The following is an 18,827-nucleotide window of genomic DNA, read 5'->3' as shown; positions in this document are numbered from 1 at the left end:
CTCCATCTAAAATCGGGTGAACAGTGTCCGAGTAATTTTTCCGTCAATCAAAACGGCGTCGTTCACTTGGCAGGGGAATTCCCCGCATCCTCCTCCCCCGGGGCCCCAAGTCACTCAAGAGCCAGGGCTAGCTCCAGATTAATAACAGGCCAATTCTCCGGACAGCTTCCAGAATACCAATCATTCCTTTTTGTGGAAATTATGGGGCTATAATCTACAAACAGGCCCACAATTCGGGCACCTTTACCCCGGATTGCAAACTCGAAGGAAGCTTTTTAACCGCCATCACTATAAATCGCGCGTCCACCCCGTGGAAGCTGGTGACCCACCAGCCAAAAAGTGTGATTTTGCGTCAAGATGCGAGTTGTTAAATATCTAGGCCTAGGGGCTGCCTGGGCCAGCGCGGTCCACGCAGCCCTCACAGCAACAGAGGACGACAAATCCATCACCCTCGAAAACAACCGACTGCGAGCCATTTTCGACAAGACTAAGGGCAGCATCGTCGATATATACCTCGACGGCCAAGACCTGCTCGGCGAGCAGGATGGCTCCACCGGTATTGGACCGTACCTCGACTGCTACTGCACGCCATCCGGCTTCTATACCGCCGGGTCAACAAACCCCCTAACCGAGCTGGTGCAGGGTACAGACTCGACGGGGACGGAATACGCAGGAATCATTCTCAACGATACATATACACCGACGGGCCAGGAATTCCAGCAATACTGGTTCCTGCGAGATGGCGAGACCGGGTTCCACATGTTCAGCCGCCTGGCGTACTACAACGAGACGACGCCGTTTCTGCGGAACCTGCAGGAGTTCCGGACGCTGCTGCGCCCGAATACGGATCTGTGGACGCATCTGAGCTCGAGTGATATTCAGACTGCGCCGCTGCCGAGTGAGGAGGCGATTGCCGAGCAGACGGATGTGCAGGATGCGACTTGGAGGTTTAATAATACGCCGGGTGATGCGTACTATAAACAGTTCTCGGAGTACTTTACAAAGTATACGTTCTCTAACCGTATGTCTGGCCACTCTTTGGATACTGCATACGACTAACTCTGTCCTTTTTGTGTAGAATGGCGAGATAATGACGTCCACGGGATGTACGCCGATGGGTCTACCACGAACGGCACTACATACGGAGCGTGGCTGGTAATGAACACAAAGGTTAGTTCTACACTACCTAACATAAACGTATAGCTGACAATGTTTAGGATACATACTATGGAGTACGTTGCTCACCATCTCAATTGCACATAGCTAACAATGCAGGGCCCGTTACACTCCGACCTCACCGTCGACGGCATCGTCTACAACTACATTGTATCGAACCACCATGGCGAAGGCACCCCAAACATCACAAACGGCTTCGACCGCACATTCGGCCCACAGTTCTATCTTTTCAACGGCGGAAAGTCCGCTTCTTTGGAGAAACTCCGCGATGAAGCTAGAGGCATCGCACGGCCTGACTGGAACGTGGAATTCTACGACTCCATCGCAAAGCACGTTATCGGATACATTCCATCTTCCCAGCGAGGCAGCGTCAAAGGGTCCATCAAGCTCCCTCAGGATGCTAGAAATGCAATTGCCATTCTCACAGTGGACGGGCAGTATTTCCAGGACAACTCTGCAGTCCCTTCATCGTATCAATACTGGGCTGAGATCGACAAGAACGGCCACTTCAGCATCGACCATGTAGCAGAGGGCAAATACCGACTCACCATATACGCAGAAGGCATCTTCGGCGACTTCACCCGGGACGGCATCGTCGTCAAAGCAGGCAAACCAAACACCATCAAGGAGAAATGGACCGCCGAGTCCGCAGGAACCGAAATCTGGCGCCTCGGAACCCCCGATAAATCATCTGGCGAGTTCCGGCGCGGCCTCGCCCGGGACAGCACACACCCCCTCCAGCCACCAGAGTACTTAATCTACTGGGGCGCATACGACTGGACCTCCGACTTCCCCGACGGAATCGACTACACGATCGGGGAAAGCGATCCAGCGCTCGACTTCAACACCGTGCACTGGTCCGTCTTCGGTCCAACGGCCGATAACCCCGTCGCGGAATACAACACCACGCATGATTGGAAGATCCGATTCCCCTTGACAGCAAAGCAACTGCATGCGCGCAAAACAGCAACGCTGACGATCCAGCTCGCCGGGGCCAAAGCCGCGTCGGGAAACACCGATGTTTATAACGCATCAGAGCCATACGCGAATCTCCCGCTGGAGAGCTACATTAATGACCACGAGGAACCGCTGACGATGCTCATCGGGTTTAACCAGTCGAGTAGCTGTATTGTGCGCTCGGCTGTTAGTTGTTACCAGGTGCGCTCGCGACTGGAGTTCCCGGTTGAGTGGTTGAAGGTTGGGGAGAATTTGTTGACGCTGCATCTTCCGTATAATGCGACGGATACGGAGACGGCGGTGTTGCCGGCGAGTGTGTATGTGCAGTATGATGCGTTGCGGTTGGAGGTTAAATAGTCAACCTCGTGGGTAGTAGTAATTTCTGGCTACGTGACGTGATAGAATATCTGATATTGTTCGCGATGCAGAGCCGGTATGGCATGTACTTCTAACATTCTGCTTTCTTAAGAGTTGGTATGGGTGAGCAGGCGGTTTTCGTCGTTCCGGGGTCCCCAGAAGCTACCCGGCCAAACGGGAGTGACAGTTGCGCCGTGCGAGCTCAAGTCAGGGGTAGTAGACTGGATTGTGGGGGGTGCAGAGTCTGCATGTTGATCAGCGCGAGAGTATCACGATCAAATGAATACCAACTTTAATGCTGGCGTTGAGAGCCGAGGTTGTCTGATTAGTGATGGGGCAGTATTTCGGTTATGCCACTTTATCCACCCAGCTTTCCTGAATGTTGCCCTTTGATACCTATATTCAAGACCCCCTGTGCATATTCATACTCATCACATACGTTAATCTCGTAGTAAAATCCAGATATCGCCCGTTTATCAATGCCAGCAGATTTATGTTTATAGAGCCGATCAACGGCATGACCTCACTAGCTTCCCAAAGCGGAAATAGCCTCGGCTCCCCGCTGAGAGATATTTAATTCACAGCTGCTGATTGGCCGCTTAATTTAAATCTGGGGTACATTTGGCAGCGACGAAACTCAACCGAATAAAGTCCGGTTAACTGCGCGAGTCTTACCTAGGCACTGCGACGTCGAGCCGTGTCTGTGAATCCCTGTGCAACGCTCTTTTCTTGTCGCCCTTCCTCTCCCTGTCGCACTCCGGTTCTCTTCCTCTCCCAACCTGAACCTCTGCATCCACGATAAGACACGATATCCCACACCATGTCCAAGACATTCACCCGCGCCGAAGTCGCCCAGCACACAACTGAGGACTCCCTCTGGTGCATCATCGACCACCGCGTCTACGACCTCACCGACTTCCTCGACGCCCACCCAGGCGGCAGCGTCGTGCTGGCCCAAATCGCCGGAAAAGACGCAACAACCGACTTCTACAACCTGCACCGGCAGGACGTGCTCACAAAGTACCGCTCGCAGCTCTGCATCGGGACAATCGCCGACGAGACACCGGAAGTCATCGAGCCGACGGCTACCTCGCTGAGCCCAGTGCCCTACGCCGAGCCATTATGGCTGCGCCCTGGGTTCAAGAGCCCGTATTATAAGGAGAGCCATCGCCGGCTGCAGAAGGCGATTAGGGAGTTTACGTCGCTGCATGTTACGGCTGAGGCGCAGGAGAAGGAGCGCGATGGGTCGTATATCAGCCAGGAGCTTATTGATAAGATGGCGGAGAGTAATGTGCTGGCTATGAGGTTGGGGCCTGGGAAGCATCTCCATGGGCGGAAGTTGTTGGGTGGTGTTGTTGATGGGAAGGAGTTTGATTACCTGCATGATTTGATTATCGCGCAGGAGATGGTCAGGGTTAATGCCAGAGGTAGGCCTGTTTACGTATTTGTTATTTTGTTGTTTCTTGCTGACTCTGGGCAGGTTTCCAGGATGGAAATATGGCCGGCATGGTGATTAGTTTGACGGCCGTGCAGAACTGGCTGCGGAATGAGCCGCTCCGACAAAGGATCACAGAAGAGGTTCTCTCGGGCAAGAAGAAGATGTGTCTCGCTGTCACAGAGGCGTTCGCCGGTAGTGATGTCGCCGGCCTGCGGACGACAGCCGAGAAGACTCCAGATGGGAAACACTACATTGTCAACGGAACCAAGTACGCCCCTTCACTTCCTCTGCAACAGCTATGTGCTAACTAGTTCAGAAAATGGATCACGAACGGTATGTGGGCCGACTACTTCGTAACAGCGTGCCGCACAGAAAAAGGCTTCTCGGTTCTGCTCATCCCGCGCGACGACAACGTCGAGACGAACCAGATCAAGACCTCATACTCGACCACGGCCGGAACAGCGTTTGTCGAGTTCAACAACGTCAAGGTCCCCGTCGAGAACCTTCTCGGCGATGAGCACAAGGGTTTCATCGTGGTCATGTCGAACTTCAACCACGAGCGCTTCATGATGGTGTGCGCGGTTGTCCGAGCCACCATGAACGTCGTCGAGGAGTGCATGAAGTGGTGTAACCAGCGCATTGTCTTCGGAAAGAGACTGGTCGACCAGCCTGTAATTAGACAGAAGTATGTCCACTCCCTACCTATCCAGTTATCCATACCATGCAAAAGAACTACTGATGCTAATTGTTCTAGACTCGCCCGAATGATCTCCCTAACAGAATCAAACCAAGCCTGGCTCGAATCCATCGCATACCAAATGTGCAACATGACCTACGCCGAACAGTCCAAGCTTCTAGGTGGGCCAATCGGTCTACTAAAGTCCCACGTCACCCGGTGCGCCGGCGAGGTCGCTGAACAGGCCACGAATATCTTCGGGGGGCGTGGTATCACGCAGTCAGGCATGGGCAGAGTCATTGAGATGTTCAACCGCACGTACAAATTCGATGCGATTCTCGGTGGGACAGAAGAGATCCTGGCGGACTTGGGTGTGAGACAGGCGTTTAAGACGTTCCCGAAGGCGATGCTGTAGATATATAAGTAGTTTTAGATGTTGCAACTTGCGAAAGTTGATTGTGAAGTATTTTCGACGTGTCATGAATACAGATGATTGATTGAATGTCCTAAGTCATACCTCATACGCCGACTTAACAGCGACAGGGCCATCATACTACCAGGAACCATATTACCCTTCCTAGCATATATCTATAAATCACTCCTGCTTCCAAATCCCATTCGCCATCTCATCCACAACCCCATCCCACTCAGCAACCGTCATCTCATGCGCAACAATAACCCTAATCGCATAAGCCGTCGCAGTCAAAGAATCCAACCGTAGCTCCCTCTCATTGACAATCTTCATAATCCCAAACAAAAGAATCTCCACGGGAAACGGCCTCGCGGCACGGTAAAGACGATTGTTTGTATCTTGATGTAAATTCTGGATAATGATGTCGACGTCCGGTGGGCCCGAGTACGATGGTCCGGACGCCGTGCGCAGCTCGCCTGTCTTGCGGTCGTAGTATTTGCCGTCGACTACTGGGGTTCGGGCCTCGTAGTCCCAGCCCGGACTGTGGAATTCTTGGGGGTGGAGGGGTTGCGATGTTGAAGACATGGTGTTTGGAAATGGGGAGGTAAGCGAGGGTTTCGAGAGATGTAAGAAGAATGTAGTGGTTTATTTATCGTAGAGGCTTATATACTCTTTGAAAGTGCAAACGGGTCAAACAGGGTATAATAGAAACAACAAGATGTATGTTATGGCTGGTAATCAAATTCAACTGGCTTATTTTTATCTTAGCGCGCCACTCATTCGAAGTCTCCAGCTTCTCGTGCTGATCTTCGGATAGTTTATGGTATATCGCTGAATTCCATTTAAAGGTGCAGGTATCTTGTTATAAAGTAAGCGTAATTGACCCTTATAGCCGGGGAGTTATGCTGATGATGATGCAGTGCGCTGGGATGAGTTAACCCGCTGTATGTACCTGACAGTATACTTCGCGGTGGTCAGGCTCAGCGATAGAGAAAATAACATTCGCTAGAGCTCTTTATGCCATGAATATTTCTACCTCCTTCAAAGGTCCGACCCTATCAAGACCTGTAGCCGAATTACGCCGTCCCAGATGCGGCATTCGGCTGCTCTGTTTCCATGCTCGACTCGATCTTGCGAATAACCCTTGCGGGGTTCCCAGCAACAAAATGGAACGGAGGAACATCCTGCAGCAGTTAGCGACGTGACACAAGCAGAAGTGCGGAGCTGGTATACATACCTTAGTCACAACAGAGCCCGCACCAACTGTACTTCCCCGCCCAATCCTCACACCGGCAAGAATAATCGCACTCCCTCCAATCCACACATCATCCTCAATGTGGATTTCTTTTCCGGCCTCGGGCCCCTCCAGTCCGCGCCGCTCAGCCGGATCCATCGGGTGCGTCGCACCGTAGATACGAATGTGAGGACCAAAGAGCACCCGCTCGCCAATTGTAATCAAGCACGTGTCGAGAACGGTCGTGTCGAAGTTGATGAAGCTGCCCGCGCCGACTTTGAAGTTCAGCCCGTGGTCGACGGAGATCGGGGGGTCGACGACGGGGTCGGTTTTCTCGAAAAGCTTTTCATCGGCAGCTGGGTCTGGATTTACTGGCGGCATCGGGCGAGTGTCGCAAACGATACTGGTGCGATTGTTAGCTTGCACTGATGGGAGTTGCTGGGTATGCGACACCACTCACTCTCGCCATAGTTCGACGCGCCGCCGTCGAGAAACTGGCCCTGCCTCATTGAACTTTTTGCAAGCTTCTTTGCATCGCTCGCGATTAGCCTGTAGATCGGCGTCCCAGGCCCAGTAGAGCTCGCCGTTGAGCATCTTCTGCCATTCTTTCGAGGTAGCCATGGTGATTCGTTGTGAGTGTGAGTTTGCAAATGAATTGGAAAACGAGGGGTATGCCCCTCCCTCTTATAACCTTGGCCAAGCGATCAGCGGGGTTTGTTTGCTTGGTTGATGCTTTTGCCTCTTGCATCTGCGGTCTCGTCACTCAGACCCAGTGCCCCACCGGTTGGTGATACTTCCAGATTAGGCAGGTAGCGGCACCTCCGACCGGACTCCGCCGGCGCCACAGGACAATATCTTCAACTATACGAAGTAATCAAATTATCAGGAAATCATGCTGTCGCGTCAATTGCGGGAAACAGGTCTATTCATGTCAGTAAATATGGAACACGCAATTGAAGCAACGGGCTTACAAAATCTCGCCAGGAAATGTTCTCCTCGTGGCCAGGCGCCTGCTCAGAGCGAGCTGCCCACAGCTGCTTCAAGAGATCGGTCGGTACAGGGTTGCGCATCTCGGATCGTCGTTCTATTTCCCTGTACCTTGCAAGGACATAATATTGTGAATGCGGAGAAAGCGAGTCCGCGCCCGCCATGAACAACGGAAGGATTAGCAGCTCGATCAGGGAACAGTCGGCAGGAATATCAGCCGTCGAATCCAGAATCTTTGCGACAGCTTCTTGTATCTCAGGACTTCTTGCCGGCCGTAATGGGTCCAGCAATCGATGTACATGCAGTATACAGGCAAACTGAAACGCCACGGCCACCTTCCGCCAACGCGGGTCTGCACTTGGGTATGTTTTGTCTCTCGGGTTCCAGGAGTATAGCTCCCGGTTCGCGAGGAGTAATGCGGAACGGAAGTCGTCGTCAGTTGTCCAGCCGTTTTTGTACTCCTTTGCTTTATCCAGAACTCGTCCAATGACGAGGAAGATCTCTCGCGGGCAGCCATTGACCAGTTCGAATCTATCGCCGCTGGCACTGGCGACCATCTCGCGGATATCTTGGGTAAAGCAGAGCCGTCTAGTTCCAGAAAAGGCTCGGATAATATCTAGCCTGCTGCTGTTAGCGCACGAACATACAGTCTTCAAGGGGACTTACCAGGCAAGATTACCTATGAAGAAAACAGCTCTCTGCCGCCGACCGTTGAATCCCTCTGCAGCGAGAATGCTTTTACACACAGACATTGCCCCTGTGATGTGAACCCCATGCTCAGATATCCCAGTTTCCGCAATCTACCATCAGTTAGCAGAGGTTGTTATGTCTCAAGAGTCACTTACATCATGCAGTAATAAAATCTGGATCGTTGCAAAAATAGCATCCTGCTCCTCCTCCGGTAATGACGTAGTCTGGCTCTTGTAGATCTGCTCGCCCAAAGCGCGGATCGCCTTCATTCTGTACTCAACGGCCGTCGTTTCATGCAGAGTGGTGTCCTCCGTAAGCCTTCCAAGATGCACGGCAGAAAAGCCCAGAACGGCATATAGCAGCCCGATTTGCTTTTTAGCTAAGGGCATAATGTACGCTCTGTACGGGTTATCCTTCTCGTCCCCAATCTCCGCCAACTGGTGGCAGCAAATAAAGTTATCATCTGGGCCGCATTAGTATTGTTCCAATACTGTCACTTCGCAGTCTTACAGTGATGAATAAGAGTCTTCGTTTGACTTGATTTAAGCAACGTCGTAATATCCTCCTCCACCGGCGCAGAGTCCACCAACATGGCATCGATCGTCAGCCGCTTCGACCTCCGCGGCTCAGGCATAGGCGGGGTAGATCCAGCGCTGATAATCGTATGCAGCTGCTCCTCGCCTGAATTTGGACTTTCTTGCGCCTGGCTGGGGATGTCCTTGTCAGCCGCAGGAATGCGTGCATCTTTCCACTTCCCGCGACTGGCAATACCGCAGAAGCGGAATTGATCGGGGTACCCGCGACACACAAGGCCCTTGGAAATGCAGCGCTGGCAGCTAGGTCGGCCGCGGTCACATTTGCGACATTTTTCCCGACAGGTCATACAAGCGGGGCCTGGTGTTGGTTGGTTAGCCTAAGGTGACGGGAATCGGAGGGTGAGCTGCATACCGGCGCGTGGCATTGTGCGGGGATAGTTACACAGGCAGATCGGAGAAGAGCTGCCGTGCGATAAGGTTGAGTTTAATAAATCGCGAGGGATCTATACTGGCTGGGCATTTTGGATCTGTCGTGGAGGTCACTTGCAGGTTCAGCGCTGGAGTTGTTTCTGTGGAGCCCATCGCGCTATTCCGTTTGGGGAATCCTCGGCGCCTCAGTATACAGCATGGACTATACACTGTCTCTGCCACTCCATCTGAATATACCATCATATTCTGGGTATAATAGAGGTCTATTCTATACGTCCCCCCTGCAAATAGACCCCAACAGCAAGGCCAACATGGCTATTTCGTCCTTTCCAACTGTTCCAAAACCCTAACACGCTTCTCCTCCCACTCATCCCAAACAATCGAAAACACAGCGGTATGTCTCCCCCTCGCCTCACCGGTCGTCCCATTCCTCTTCTCAAGAGCATCAACAGGAACTCCAAACGGCCCGTGAAACGCCCTGTCCCAGCGCAGTACTCCTTCAAGGGTGAATCCCATCCGCAGCGCAACCCTCTTCGACGCCTCGTTGGCTGTATGACACTTCCACTCAACACGCCGAATCCCTAATCCGCGCAAGGAAGGCGGGTCGAGTGTGTAGCGCAGCAAAAGCCCGATAGCATTGCTCGCGACATGCGTACGCTGGAACGACGGGAAGATCACAATCCCTATCTCGGTAGACGCATTGTCCGTGTTTGTGTTTGACAGAGCTATTGTTCCTGCGTAGTTTGCACTAGGATCCTGTTCCTGGTTCTGGCCTTGGCCTTCGGGCGTGTAGGTCTTGTCGATAATTGCATAGAGACACTCGCCTGGTGCAGTGGCGATGTGCTCTTTGTATACCTTTTCGAGAAACTCTTCGTCGGTTGAGATATCAGGGAACAACACATATTGGAATAGCTCTGGATGTTCCCTTTTCTGCGCCATAAATTTTGTGACGTGATGCGTGGGCTGTATACAGTGCGTCAGAATCCTTCTGTCAGAGGGATAATGGGTGGCTTAGTCTTACATTGAACGGTTCGAGGGACACGAGATCATTCTCGAGGCGAGGCTGTCCGTAGCAGAACGAGGATTCAGACATTGTGCTTAAGTTGTTTATTCTCTTGTTTGGTTTTGTTGTTTTTCTGTGTTGTCGAGGAGTGCAATAATCTCACTGACAGCCCCTCCTTTGTGGAACAATTTTACCACTTGACTCAAAAGGGCACCCTTAGTTACCTAGTAAGTTACTTGGTAAGGGTCTGTATTGCGTGTTATCCAGTCTGACATCCTTCACAGGGCCTAAACCTGTTTTGGTAGTTATGAACCATATGAACAGTGCATAAAACATATGTATATTTAACAACACTCGTCAATCGCACCAAATCACAGTGTTAATCTTCAACGACCGCGCCGACTTCAAAGTACACGCAAAGCAAGGACCTCCACATATCCGAGTCACTGCATTCATCCCACGGAAAGCACATACTGCACGAGCCATAACCTCAGCCCCTTTACCGGTGGCATTGATAACAAGTACATCGGCGGTACGAGCATTGTCGAACACATCGTCGTCTAAAAGTCTGTCTGGAGTCCAGCTCTCCCCTGGGTTTATTCCCAGCTCATGGTCATGGATAGGGTGCCCTGTGGGATCAGATGGCTGACACGGGGGAGGCACGACGAAAACTGGGGTAGCCTGTAAAGGGACCTCAACTGGTGTCGGTTTATTCACTTCGAATATCATTCTCGCAGTAAATTCGGCTTTTTGACCCTCTTCGGCGGGCTTCAGGTAGACGGCTTTCAGGTTGTACTGGCTGGTATCTCGGACTGGAGGCTCAGGCGTCGTCCATTTCGCGGGCTCCTTGATCTCGACTATATAAGAAGCTGTGCCATCGTTGTCGAACGATTCCAGCATTTCGCCGCTTCTCTGCAGCCCTGGGTCCACACGCTCTCCACCTACAAACACCCACCTCGTCGTTCTATCACTCTCAGCCTCCGTTTCTACATCAAGCGTGACGGAATAGCAGGGCCCTATCCAGCCAGCCAGTGATCCTATGCCCGAGATGCCACCCAAGACGCGGCCCATCCCGGTCTGTATGGGCCAATATGAGATATCCCCCAGAATCAGACCATGACTGGCACTCGGCGGGACACCGAGGGACAGAGAAGGGGTACATATGGCCAAGCAGGCCATCAAATTGTACGCAAAGAACCTCCCCGGTAGCACCAGACCATACAACCAGTCGTGAATGTTGGCCGGCAAGTTGCTTTCGCCACCAGTGTAAAGACAGTCGTAGACGCTCCCAATCCTTTGTGTAGCTTCATCAACATGCGGCCATTCGATGCCCTTTGCAAACGCTACCAGCCCTTGCTCTTGACGTCCATGTACGTTAGAATGGAATCTCATAATTCCGCCTACAAAGTCATATTCCCAGTCTCTTATACCCCTCAGAGCTTCGTGCTGTTCTACCTTGTCTTCCAGCCGTACCGAGTCGAGGAACTCTTCCACGAGGGCAACTCGCGCTTCGACGATCTTGCTGCCCAGGCACTTCTTGTCCTCCTCACTTGTTGCAACAGACTGGGCCTGTTCATAGGCTTTCAGTCCCTTCTTCAGTGCTCCACGCCCCGTCTGTGCTTCGGCCAGGAGTTCCCACGCTTGCCAGTCATCGGGGGCATACTGAGTCAAGTATTTGGCCTCCACTGTAAGTTCGGCATACCGCATCTCCGAGTCCTCCTCATCTCCTATAAGCGCGTCGAGCTCGGCCGTCTTATGGAGCGCACGGCATCTTCTGCGCCGATATTCGACGTTGGCAGGATCAATAGCTACAGCCTCTTCGAGGGATTCTGCAGCTACGTCCGGCCGGGTGTCTGCCATGAACTTTTCAGCCATTCGAAGCAACACTTCTGCCTCTATACGCTCCTCGGATGAGACATCCTTGGCCGGTGGCATCGGCAGTTCGTCGCTAATCTTCAAATCGACATTCCGTATCCACAAGTCGTACACAATCAGCGACGCAACCACCTGGAGCGACATCCCATCCATCTGGCTCTGCTCTTTTATCGGCGCGCTGCTCCTGTCCAAACGCCTCGCAATCTCACCCGTGATTACCATCTGCCAGAAGAAGCCCATTATCCCCAATATGCCTTCCCCCTGTAAATGAGTCCACTCCTGCGCAATGGTAAACCGCGTGGCGAGATTCTTGAACGTGTCCTCCCGATTCAGCACAGCAAGACACACATACAACATCGCATCAATGCTCCTCTCCCCGTCTGCAATTGCAAGTGCGGAATCCCCTACAAACTCTTCAAGGTCTGCCTCGTCGTAGTCCAGATTCTCGCCCAGCGCTCTTCCCTCATCTTCGTTCCGCAGCTCATTCAGCCGTCTGATGAGTTCTTTAGCGCCTGGCTCTGGGAGCTCACCAATGTGATAAAAATAATTCTTCTCCACATCCCTTAGTCCAGAGCCGTGTGTCCGCTCGTAGTCCCACAGCTCTATTCCGTATCCCTGCACTGTCACCGTCCCAGGATGTACATGCTGGTACTTCGGATTCGCGTCGCAGTCGAAGTACCGCACAACTTCGTATTCGGGGACCTCGTCACAGCAGCCATCTAGGCTTTTCTTCCGCCGCAAAAGATGCTCTTTTATCCAGTATAACTCTGGCCCATACAATCAGCCTCATCTAAACCAGGCACGGTTGGACGTGTAACTATCAACTTACCAAATGCAGGGTGCGCACACCCGGGGGATTCCTCATCCACCGTCCCTGCCTCGCCGACAATAGAAGCAGAGGCAGATACCTTGCTGCTATCCTTGGTCGGTCCAGCCAGCGATACCTCTAGACTGCCTTTACGTTTGGCAGCAATGTAAGCTGCGGCGTCTTCTGGTATAGTGATTCTCTGCACCGCATTCTGGCTGCTGTCGTTGTCCTTATTATGCTGGCTCTTGCTGTCGGTTTCACTCTTCTTGGTGGTATTTTTATTGGTGAAATCGAAATCGGCATGTTTGTTCTCTTCAAGCTTCATTTCTTTGTTATCTTCGGTGTGTTGTCGTTCCAAACGGAAAGACATTCTTCTAACAGCAAAATATAGTATGGCAGGATAAAACTATTGCCAAAATCCAAGCACACAAAAAGTAGCAGATTGTGAAAAAGTCCGGGTCTTTATTATACTATATACCCGTTGGCTATCCATTTATTATTCCTCTTTCGTGGCAGCCTAACTCTAGCAGCGCCTCATTAATCAAACTCCCGAAAGAATGTGTCTTGTGAGAGATACCAGCAGCCTCGGACGCCGCTTGAGCAGCCGACTAAGTCGACTCGCGCAGAGTGAATACGAGGTTATGTGGTCAGAAACGCTAAATCGGTCTTAGTATGAGAGTACACCAGTTAAAAATACTACCTACACAAAACTTAGTTAAACGAGCCTGTTAATTGTGGCTGAGTCGGCTGGTCTCATGATGGACACCCACCCGGCTAGGTATTGCACCTATTCAGGGACGTCTTGAGCATCAAAACCACACCGCATGTCCTGCAGCTTCCCAGTAGTGCCAGTATATCGTAGTAGAATATCGATCGAGAGGCTGAAAGCTGCGGCCCGCAATTGTGGGGCCAACTGTAAGGTCGCATTAGGGCTGGAATGTTCATCCGTGGATGCTGTCCCGCGTCCATCCAACCAGCGCCTCCCCGTGTGTTACACAAATTATGACATTGCCGATTGAGTTCGGATGCGGAATTTGATCGAGTAGATCCCCGTCGTTTTCATTCAGTGTATGACGCAGACCACTCATGGCTGCACGATTTGAGCCCTTCCGGGTGTCCATGCTACAGGGACATGTTCAGTGTTGAGGCGTTCGGATTGGTACAGTAATAGCAAACACAATCTTTTAATCACCACTTGGCTTTCAGGCCTGGTACACGTGGGCCGTGGAAAGCATCGCTCCCATCCGGCTGTGTCCCAACAGCCCTAACACGCTCAAGATATCCATTCAGCTCTTCGGAGTCCCTGGCCCCGATGGTGATCGCAGCATGGCTCAAGCCACTTTGCTCGTCATGGAACCATCCATTCACGATCAGACTGCCTTTGCGCATCTCATCCGCAAACCTCCCCTCAAAGACATCTCGCGAGCACCTCAACTGTAACTTAGTCCCAGCAGCCTCATAGAGTCCCCGCTTGGTGAAATGCCCTCTGAGAGGCCCCAAGTGGAATGTACCGGGCACACGAACGTTGAGGTCGATAATCAGATGCTCCCCAGAACCCTCGTCGGTAATAATATCCACGCCAGCAGGGCCATAGTACCCCTTGCCATGCAGAAACGCTGCCGCCTTCTTCATAATTGGAGAAAAGGTCGCCCTGAGCTGGTCCTGCTGCTTGTACGCGATAGTCCCGCCAATCCAGTGCTGCTGCTCATCAAACAGCTGCCCGGTACAAGCGGTGAAACGAGCGTGTCCGCTCCTTGAAACGAAAAACGCCAGCGCCACAGTTGGCCCAGGGATGAGGTCCTGGAGGACTATAGAGCACGGATATAGGTGGTGATTAGATTCGTTAAGCTCATTCAGCATTTTGCCTAGTCCTGCCGTGAGTACAGTCTTGACTTCGTTCCTTTCGGCTTCCGTGGCGACGGCAAAGGCACCACGGCCACTAACCGACTGTGGAAGCTTAATCATAAAGGGCAGTTGGTGCTTTTCAATCGAGTGCATCATTCGTGATACCTCCTCTGCCAAAAGAACCGGGTCGTCTGAGTTGGTCAGGCAGGCGTCGACCACCTCGGATCGGGCTGTTGGCAAGGCCGACAGAGCAAGCCCACGCTTCGACAAGATCTCATAATGGGTCTCGGGGTTAATGAGATGAGGCAGATCCGAAAGACAGTCCGTTGGTAGTTGGACTGAAATCTGCGCCCCGGCATCCAGAGTTATGCCTTTCAAGTTGTTTGCAAAGGTTAAATTCGGCTGTTGCTCGCGTGGTAACTGCGAATATGTCCGGTGGAAGTCGACATGGTGCGGCCGCTGACCATTTGTAGCCTGGCATATTTTATCATTTGTCTCTTGCTGTTGCTGTTTGTCGCTTGGCGCAAAATCCAAAACCACCATTGGCATCTGGCCGGCCGTAAAGGCCGTCCGCTGGGGATACAGGCTCCGTTCAATGGCGGATGCGCCTTCTTCAGTGCCCTCCTTCAATTTATATCCATAGACAAACTTGGTTAATGAGCCACTGGGATTATACTTGAAATCCAGCGGGTAATAGATGAGCACTAGATTCGGGTCGCTTTCATTGTTTTCCGAGTAGAGGTCACGCAGGGTGTAGTCGAGAGTGACGGTACTTGTGGGAGCCATTTTGCTGAATTGGTAGATGCTGTGAGTAAATGAAGATCTGCATAGCACTTATAGATTGCGCCACTATTTACATCCATGGTTGTCGGTGGAGCTGTCCGTTTCCGGGTGTAGAACAATGTGACGCTGTGGCACATGCCCTCGATTGTGCACCACTGACGACACCAACATCTAGAACTGGCTCTTGAGATCAGCGTTGGTCCAGTTGTGCTTCCTCATGGACAATGGATGTATTTGATTGGGTCATGTTCTTAACATAGACTTCCGGATCTGCATTGCAACAGCTTATATGTGGGCAACTGATCAACTCAGCCGCTCCCACGAGAGTTATAATACGGCATATTATTCAGGTACCAGAAGGTGACGATGGTGGTCATATGAAACGTATTTTTGCTCCCCTGGCCTTCGAAATGCGTGCCAGTGCCCGGCGGCTCAATCCCAGTCGAAAAGCGTGTCTACGCGTTTTCACTGCGCAGCAGCCTCTCAAACCCTTCGATAACTCTTTCCTGTTCTTCGTCAGCAATAAACAAGTTCCCTGTATAGTATGCACCATCTCTGAGGCGCGCATGTACAAGATCTCTCCGATCTTTGGATCCAATCGCCGTTTCAATGCTCTTAGTTATCCCATAGAATGGGTAGGCCACCAATCCGACTCCGGCTGTATATCAAGTGCGTCAGTCATGTGTTGGCATGCGCAAAGCATCCACAACATTACATACCTGAAGGGGCCTTCGTAGCGAGTCCAATCGTCCCTTTCATCAGTCCTTTGGCTGCACCAAAAACGCCCTTCTCTTTAGCACCCTTAACAGGCTGAGTGACGAGCCCGGAAAAGCCATCGGTCATGCCATCAACGAAATTCTTTCCGCCGAACATAGCGCCAGATTTCCAACCCTTAACAGTGCCGTATTCCTTTGGCTGTTCCCCGTATAATCTAGGCGCCTGTCGGAACCCCTCCGCTGCCGCATGAGGAATGTCCACCAACACGCCTTTGAAATACGTCGCAGTAAATTTGCCAAATCCTTTCACTGTCGCAGACGCCATATTCCCTGCTGTATCTAATGGCCTAGTAGCCTGGTTACCGCTAGGTTCTGGAGCGGCCGTTCTGCGCTGCATGAGTGGTCCTCCTACACTCCGTAAGTCGTTACCTGAAGGTCTGCTTACAGGCACGGACTGTGCACGCGGGCTCCTTTCTCGCGATTGCCTCGGTGAGCGACCGCGTCTGTATTCCTTGTAGGGGTTGTATATTAGCTCGCCTGTGGAGAGCAACATGTTGGACCCGGTTGCGATAGAGGCCGAGAGGACGCCTGTTAATGGATCCCAGCGGCGGTTCTCGATGACAATAGGGTTGATTTTACAGCTAGATATCAACATTAGCTGGGCTGTATCAGTGGACTAGCCAACAGATGAAAATGCTTGCGTACCATCGCAGTTGATTCGCCTCTATCTTCATATTCTCGACCAATATATGAACTGCTGCTTTTGATAAGTTGAATTTCCGCTTGCCCTTTTTGAATGTCCAAACTGCCGCTTGGTCAGGCATCACGCTGCATCTCATCTTGTCTAGTGGTAGATGGGTGTAGAATGATTCCACGGCTGCCATCACGCCACGCTCCGCCTGCATCTTTTCTGCAATATTTCGAGCAGCAGCCCTTGGTTTAGCGGTAAGGCAAAATTCTATAGAAGCTGCCAGATCCTGAGATGTGAGTGAGGCATAAGGTAGAGGTCTAGGACCCGCTCCAGATCTGGCAATCGTATGGCCCCAAAAGGGCTGGCTGGAGGACAACGTAACATTAATACAGATTTAGTACTGACTAGTGGGATCAACACTTACTCTCCAAAAAATGGCACTACGACAGTTGGTCGTCCATTTCTCAGGCCACAGGCGGCTGTCCCAGCACCGCCATGGTGGACGACAGCGGCCACATGCTGGAATAACCACTCGTGCGGACAGTCATCTATATATAATATGTTCCGGCTTGTATTTCCGGACATTTCGCTCCACCCTCTTGAGATTATGGCACGGACCCCGGCCCTCGAGACTGCTTCAAGGACGACGTCCATAAGTCTTTGAGGGTTGTCGACCACAATGCTGCCAAAACCAATGTAGATCGGAGAGGGGCCAGAGTTCAAGAATTCTACTAACTCAGCTGGCGGATTATATGCCGGGGTTTCTCTGAAGAAAAAACCACAGACATCTGAAAATGTCAGCACGGCATCGCAGAGACGCAGGTAAAATATGCAAATACCAATATGAGGTGGCCAGTCCCGTGCCTTTGGCATCAGTGCAGGAGACCAGCAGTAGGTGAAAGGAACCTTTAGGGTTTCAGCCAACCTTGGACCTTGTGTTGCAGGAATAGGGGCCAAGCCCATCGACACGCGCCATCGATTAATAACGTCACCTAGGCTATTCGATGGTCAGTTCTCCGAGCCTAACTGGGAGGACGGATGGTTCAAATACCCTTGCCAGGTCAACCACTCTACCACTCCATATGAAACCCAATTTGCCGTCGTAGGATTCATCGATGATGTACTCAAATTCGCAAGCGGATGTGGAAACGCCCTGGTACTGCTCCATGGCATGGTAAACATTAGGTGAACGGGGATCCCCAGTGCCTGCGCGCAATGAATGTGAGCAAAGCTAGGCGGATTAGCAATGATTGCATCTGCCACAAAGGGACATTGTGTTTGGGGATCGTCGTCGATACATGATCTCCAGCACCCGTCAAGCATTGTCGCTACCATGATTTGCTTCTTGCGGACTTCACCCTCGCGTAATGTCTTCATCTGCGGTATTAAACCTGGGTTCTTGACCATGAATGCCATGAGTTCGGCCGGATCTCCGCCAATAGGAAAGAATTCTAGTCCTGCTGTACGGACGAAGTCTGCAAATACATCATGTGTGGCGATGCGGACTCGGTGACCATCATTTTTTAACGCAGCTCCGAGCGCAATAAATGGCTGTACATCGCCCCTGCTTCCAACAATCTGTATAACTATATTGAGCTTGAATTCACAGGACGGGACCTCTGTGGATGGCGCATCAATGTAGTCGGGCGGCGGGTTCTGAAGATCCTCTTGTTGCAAGTCGATTATCTTGGCGAGTGCCCTGGCGACCTCGGATTCCAGATTGACATCTACGCGACCGTTGGCTGAAATAATTAGGCCAGATTAGTCTGGCTGCATTCAGGGAATCCGGATTCGTGGCACACACCTTGCAAACTGCCGGCTTCTCTGGTCAATGCATCCTCCACAAAGGGTGAGTATGGCGGGGGAGGCTGCGCGTCAACGGGAGCATCCCCGCGCAGTTCCACTGGTTCATCGCTATGTCGTGGGGGATACGCCATTTTGAATATCAAATGTAGACATGGTTTGAAATGAGAGGGGTCGGCCAGTTTAAGTAGGGCGTCGAACTAATTTGTCACTTGCCGTACCGGTAAAACAGCAGATCGCCAAGTGGATACAAGGCATCAAACCTGATTTGCATCATTACACGGCAACAAATGGTAGTAGTTGAGGCAGGGAGATCATCTCTGACGCTTCATTCTTCGGTCGGCATACAATACGGATACGACGCCAAATGCATTGGTGGGGTTCGAATTCGCCACGGGGATTACCACCCAG

General features: G+C 51.8%; 9 protein-coding genes across 9 annotated transcripts; 2 read left to right on the top strand and 7 right to left on the bottom strand.

Moving 5' to 3' along the window:
* Positions 1 to 357: 357 nt before the first annotated feature.
* rglB (polysaccharide lyase family 4 protein) lies at positions 358 to 2,490 on the top strand (the record flags this gene model as incomplete). The annotated part of the gene is made up of 4 exons (XM_041706478.1): positions 358 to 1,021; positions 1,079 to 1,170; positions 1,218 to 1,232; positions 1,276 to 2,490. 4 exons carry the CDS (start codon positions 358 to 360, stop codon positions 2,488 to 2,490), a joined length of 1,986 nt encoding a protein of 661 aa, XP_041558860.1.
* Positions 2,491 to 3,310: 820 nt separating this feature from the next.
* Positions 3,311 to 5,019, top strand: APUU_51376A (acyl-CoA dehydrogenase family protein; the record flags this gene model as incomplete). The annotated part of the gene is made up of 4 exons (XM_041706477.1): positions 3,311 to 3,917; positions 3,971 to 4,196; positions 4,245 to 4,613; positions 4,683 to 5,019. 4 exons carry the CDS (start codon positions 3,311 to 3,313, stop codon positions 5,017 to 5,019), a joined length of 1,539 nt encoding a protein of 512 aa, XP_041558859.1.
* A 180-nt stretch (positions 5,020 to 5,199) lies between these two features.
* Positions 5,200 to 5,601, bottom strand: APUU_51375S (uncharacterized protein; the record flags this gene model as incomplete). Its single annotated transcript, XM_041706476.1, has 1 exon — positions 5,200 to 5,601. One exon carries the CDS (start codon positions 5,599 to 5,601, stop codon positions 5,200 to 5,202), a length of 402 nt encoding a protein of 133 aa, XP_041558858.1.
* Positions 5,602 to 6,092: 491 nt separating this feature from the next.
* APUU_51374S (sugar O-acetyltransferase) lies at positions 6,093 to 6,871 on the bottom strand (the record flags this gene model as incomplete). The annotated part of the gene is made up of 3 exons (XM_041706475.1): positions 6,093 to 6,200; positions 6,254 to 6,653; positions 6,711 to 6,871. 3 exons carry the CDS (start codon positions 6,869 to 6,871, stop codon positions 6,093 to 6,095), a joined length of 669 nt encoding a protein of 222 aa, XP_041558857.1.
* A 253-nt stretch (positions 6,872 to 7,124) lies between these two features.
* APUU_51373S (uncharacterized protein) lies at positions 7,125 to 8,888 on the bottom strand (the record flags this gene model as incomplete). Its single annotated transcript, XM_041706474.1, has 6 exons — positions 7,125 to 7,172; positions 7,222 to 7,858; positions 7,904 to 8,037; positions 8,083 to 8,390; positions 8,438 to 8,821; positions 8,876 to 8,888. 6 exons carry the CDS (start codon positions 8,886 to 8,888, stop codon positions 7,125 to 7,127), a joined length of 1,524 nt encoding a protein of 507 aa, XP_041558856.1.
* A 319-nt stretch (positions 8,889 to 9,207) lies between these two features.
* Positions 9,208 to 9,985, bottom strand: APUU_51372S (GNAT family N-acetyltransferase; the record flags this gene model as incomplete). The annotated part of the gene is made up of 2 exons (XM_041706472.1): positions 9,208 to 9,855; positions 9,914 to 9,985. The coding sequence occupies 2 exons, from the start codon at positions 9,983 to 9,985 to the stop codon at positions 9,208 to 9,210; spliced, it is 720 nt and encodes a 239-aa protein (XP_041558855.1).
* A 267-nt stretch (positions 9,986 to 10,252) lies between these two features.
* APUU_51371S (uncharacterized protein) lies at positions 10,253 to 12,948 on the bottom strand (the record flags this gene model as incomplete). Its single annotated transcript, XM_041706471.1, has 2 exons — positions 10,253 to 12,537; positions 12,600 to 12,948. The coding sequence occupies 2 exons, from the start codon at positions 12,946 to 12,948 to the stop codon at positions 10,253 to 10,255; spliced, it is 2,634 nt and encodes an 877-aa protein (XP_041558854.1).
* Positions 12,949 to 13,766: 818 nt separating this feature from the next.
* Positions 13,767 to 15,209, bottom strand: APUU_51370S (putative solid-state culture specific protein; the record flags this gene model as incomplete). Its single annotated transcript, XM_041706470.1, has 1 exon — positions 13,767 to 15,209. One exon carries the CDS (start codon positions 15,207 to 15,209, stop codon positions 13,767 to 13,769), a length of 1,443 nt encoding a protein of 480 aa, XP_041558853.1.
* Positions 15,210 to 15,661: 452 nt separating this feature from the next.
* APUU_51369S (putative sterol glucosyltransferase) lies at positions 15,662 to 18,550 on the bottom strand (the record flags this gene model as incomplete). Its single annotated transcript, XM_041706469.1, has 7 exons — positions 15,662 to 15,864; positions 15,926 to 16,563; positions 16,628 to 16,978; positions 17,038 to 17,401; positions 17,453 to 17,610; positions 17,665 to 18,355; positions 18,418 to 18,550. 7 exons carry the CDS (start codon positions 18,548 to 18,550, stop codon positions 15,662 to 15,664), a joined length of 2,538 nt encoding a protein of 845 aa, XP_041558852.1.
* Positions 18,551 to 18,827: the final 277 nt, after the last annotated feature.

Source organism: Aspergillus puulaauensis, chromosome 5, assembly GCF_016861865.1.
Source record: "Aspergillus puulaauensis MK2 DNA, chromosome 5, nearly complete sequence".
NCBI classification, from domain to species: domain Eukaryota; kingdom Fungi; phylum Ascomycota; class Eurotiomycetes; order Eurotiales; family Aspergillaceae; genus Aspergillus; species Aspergillus puulaauensis.
This window is presented reverse-complemented; position numbering and strand designations above follow the sequence as displayed.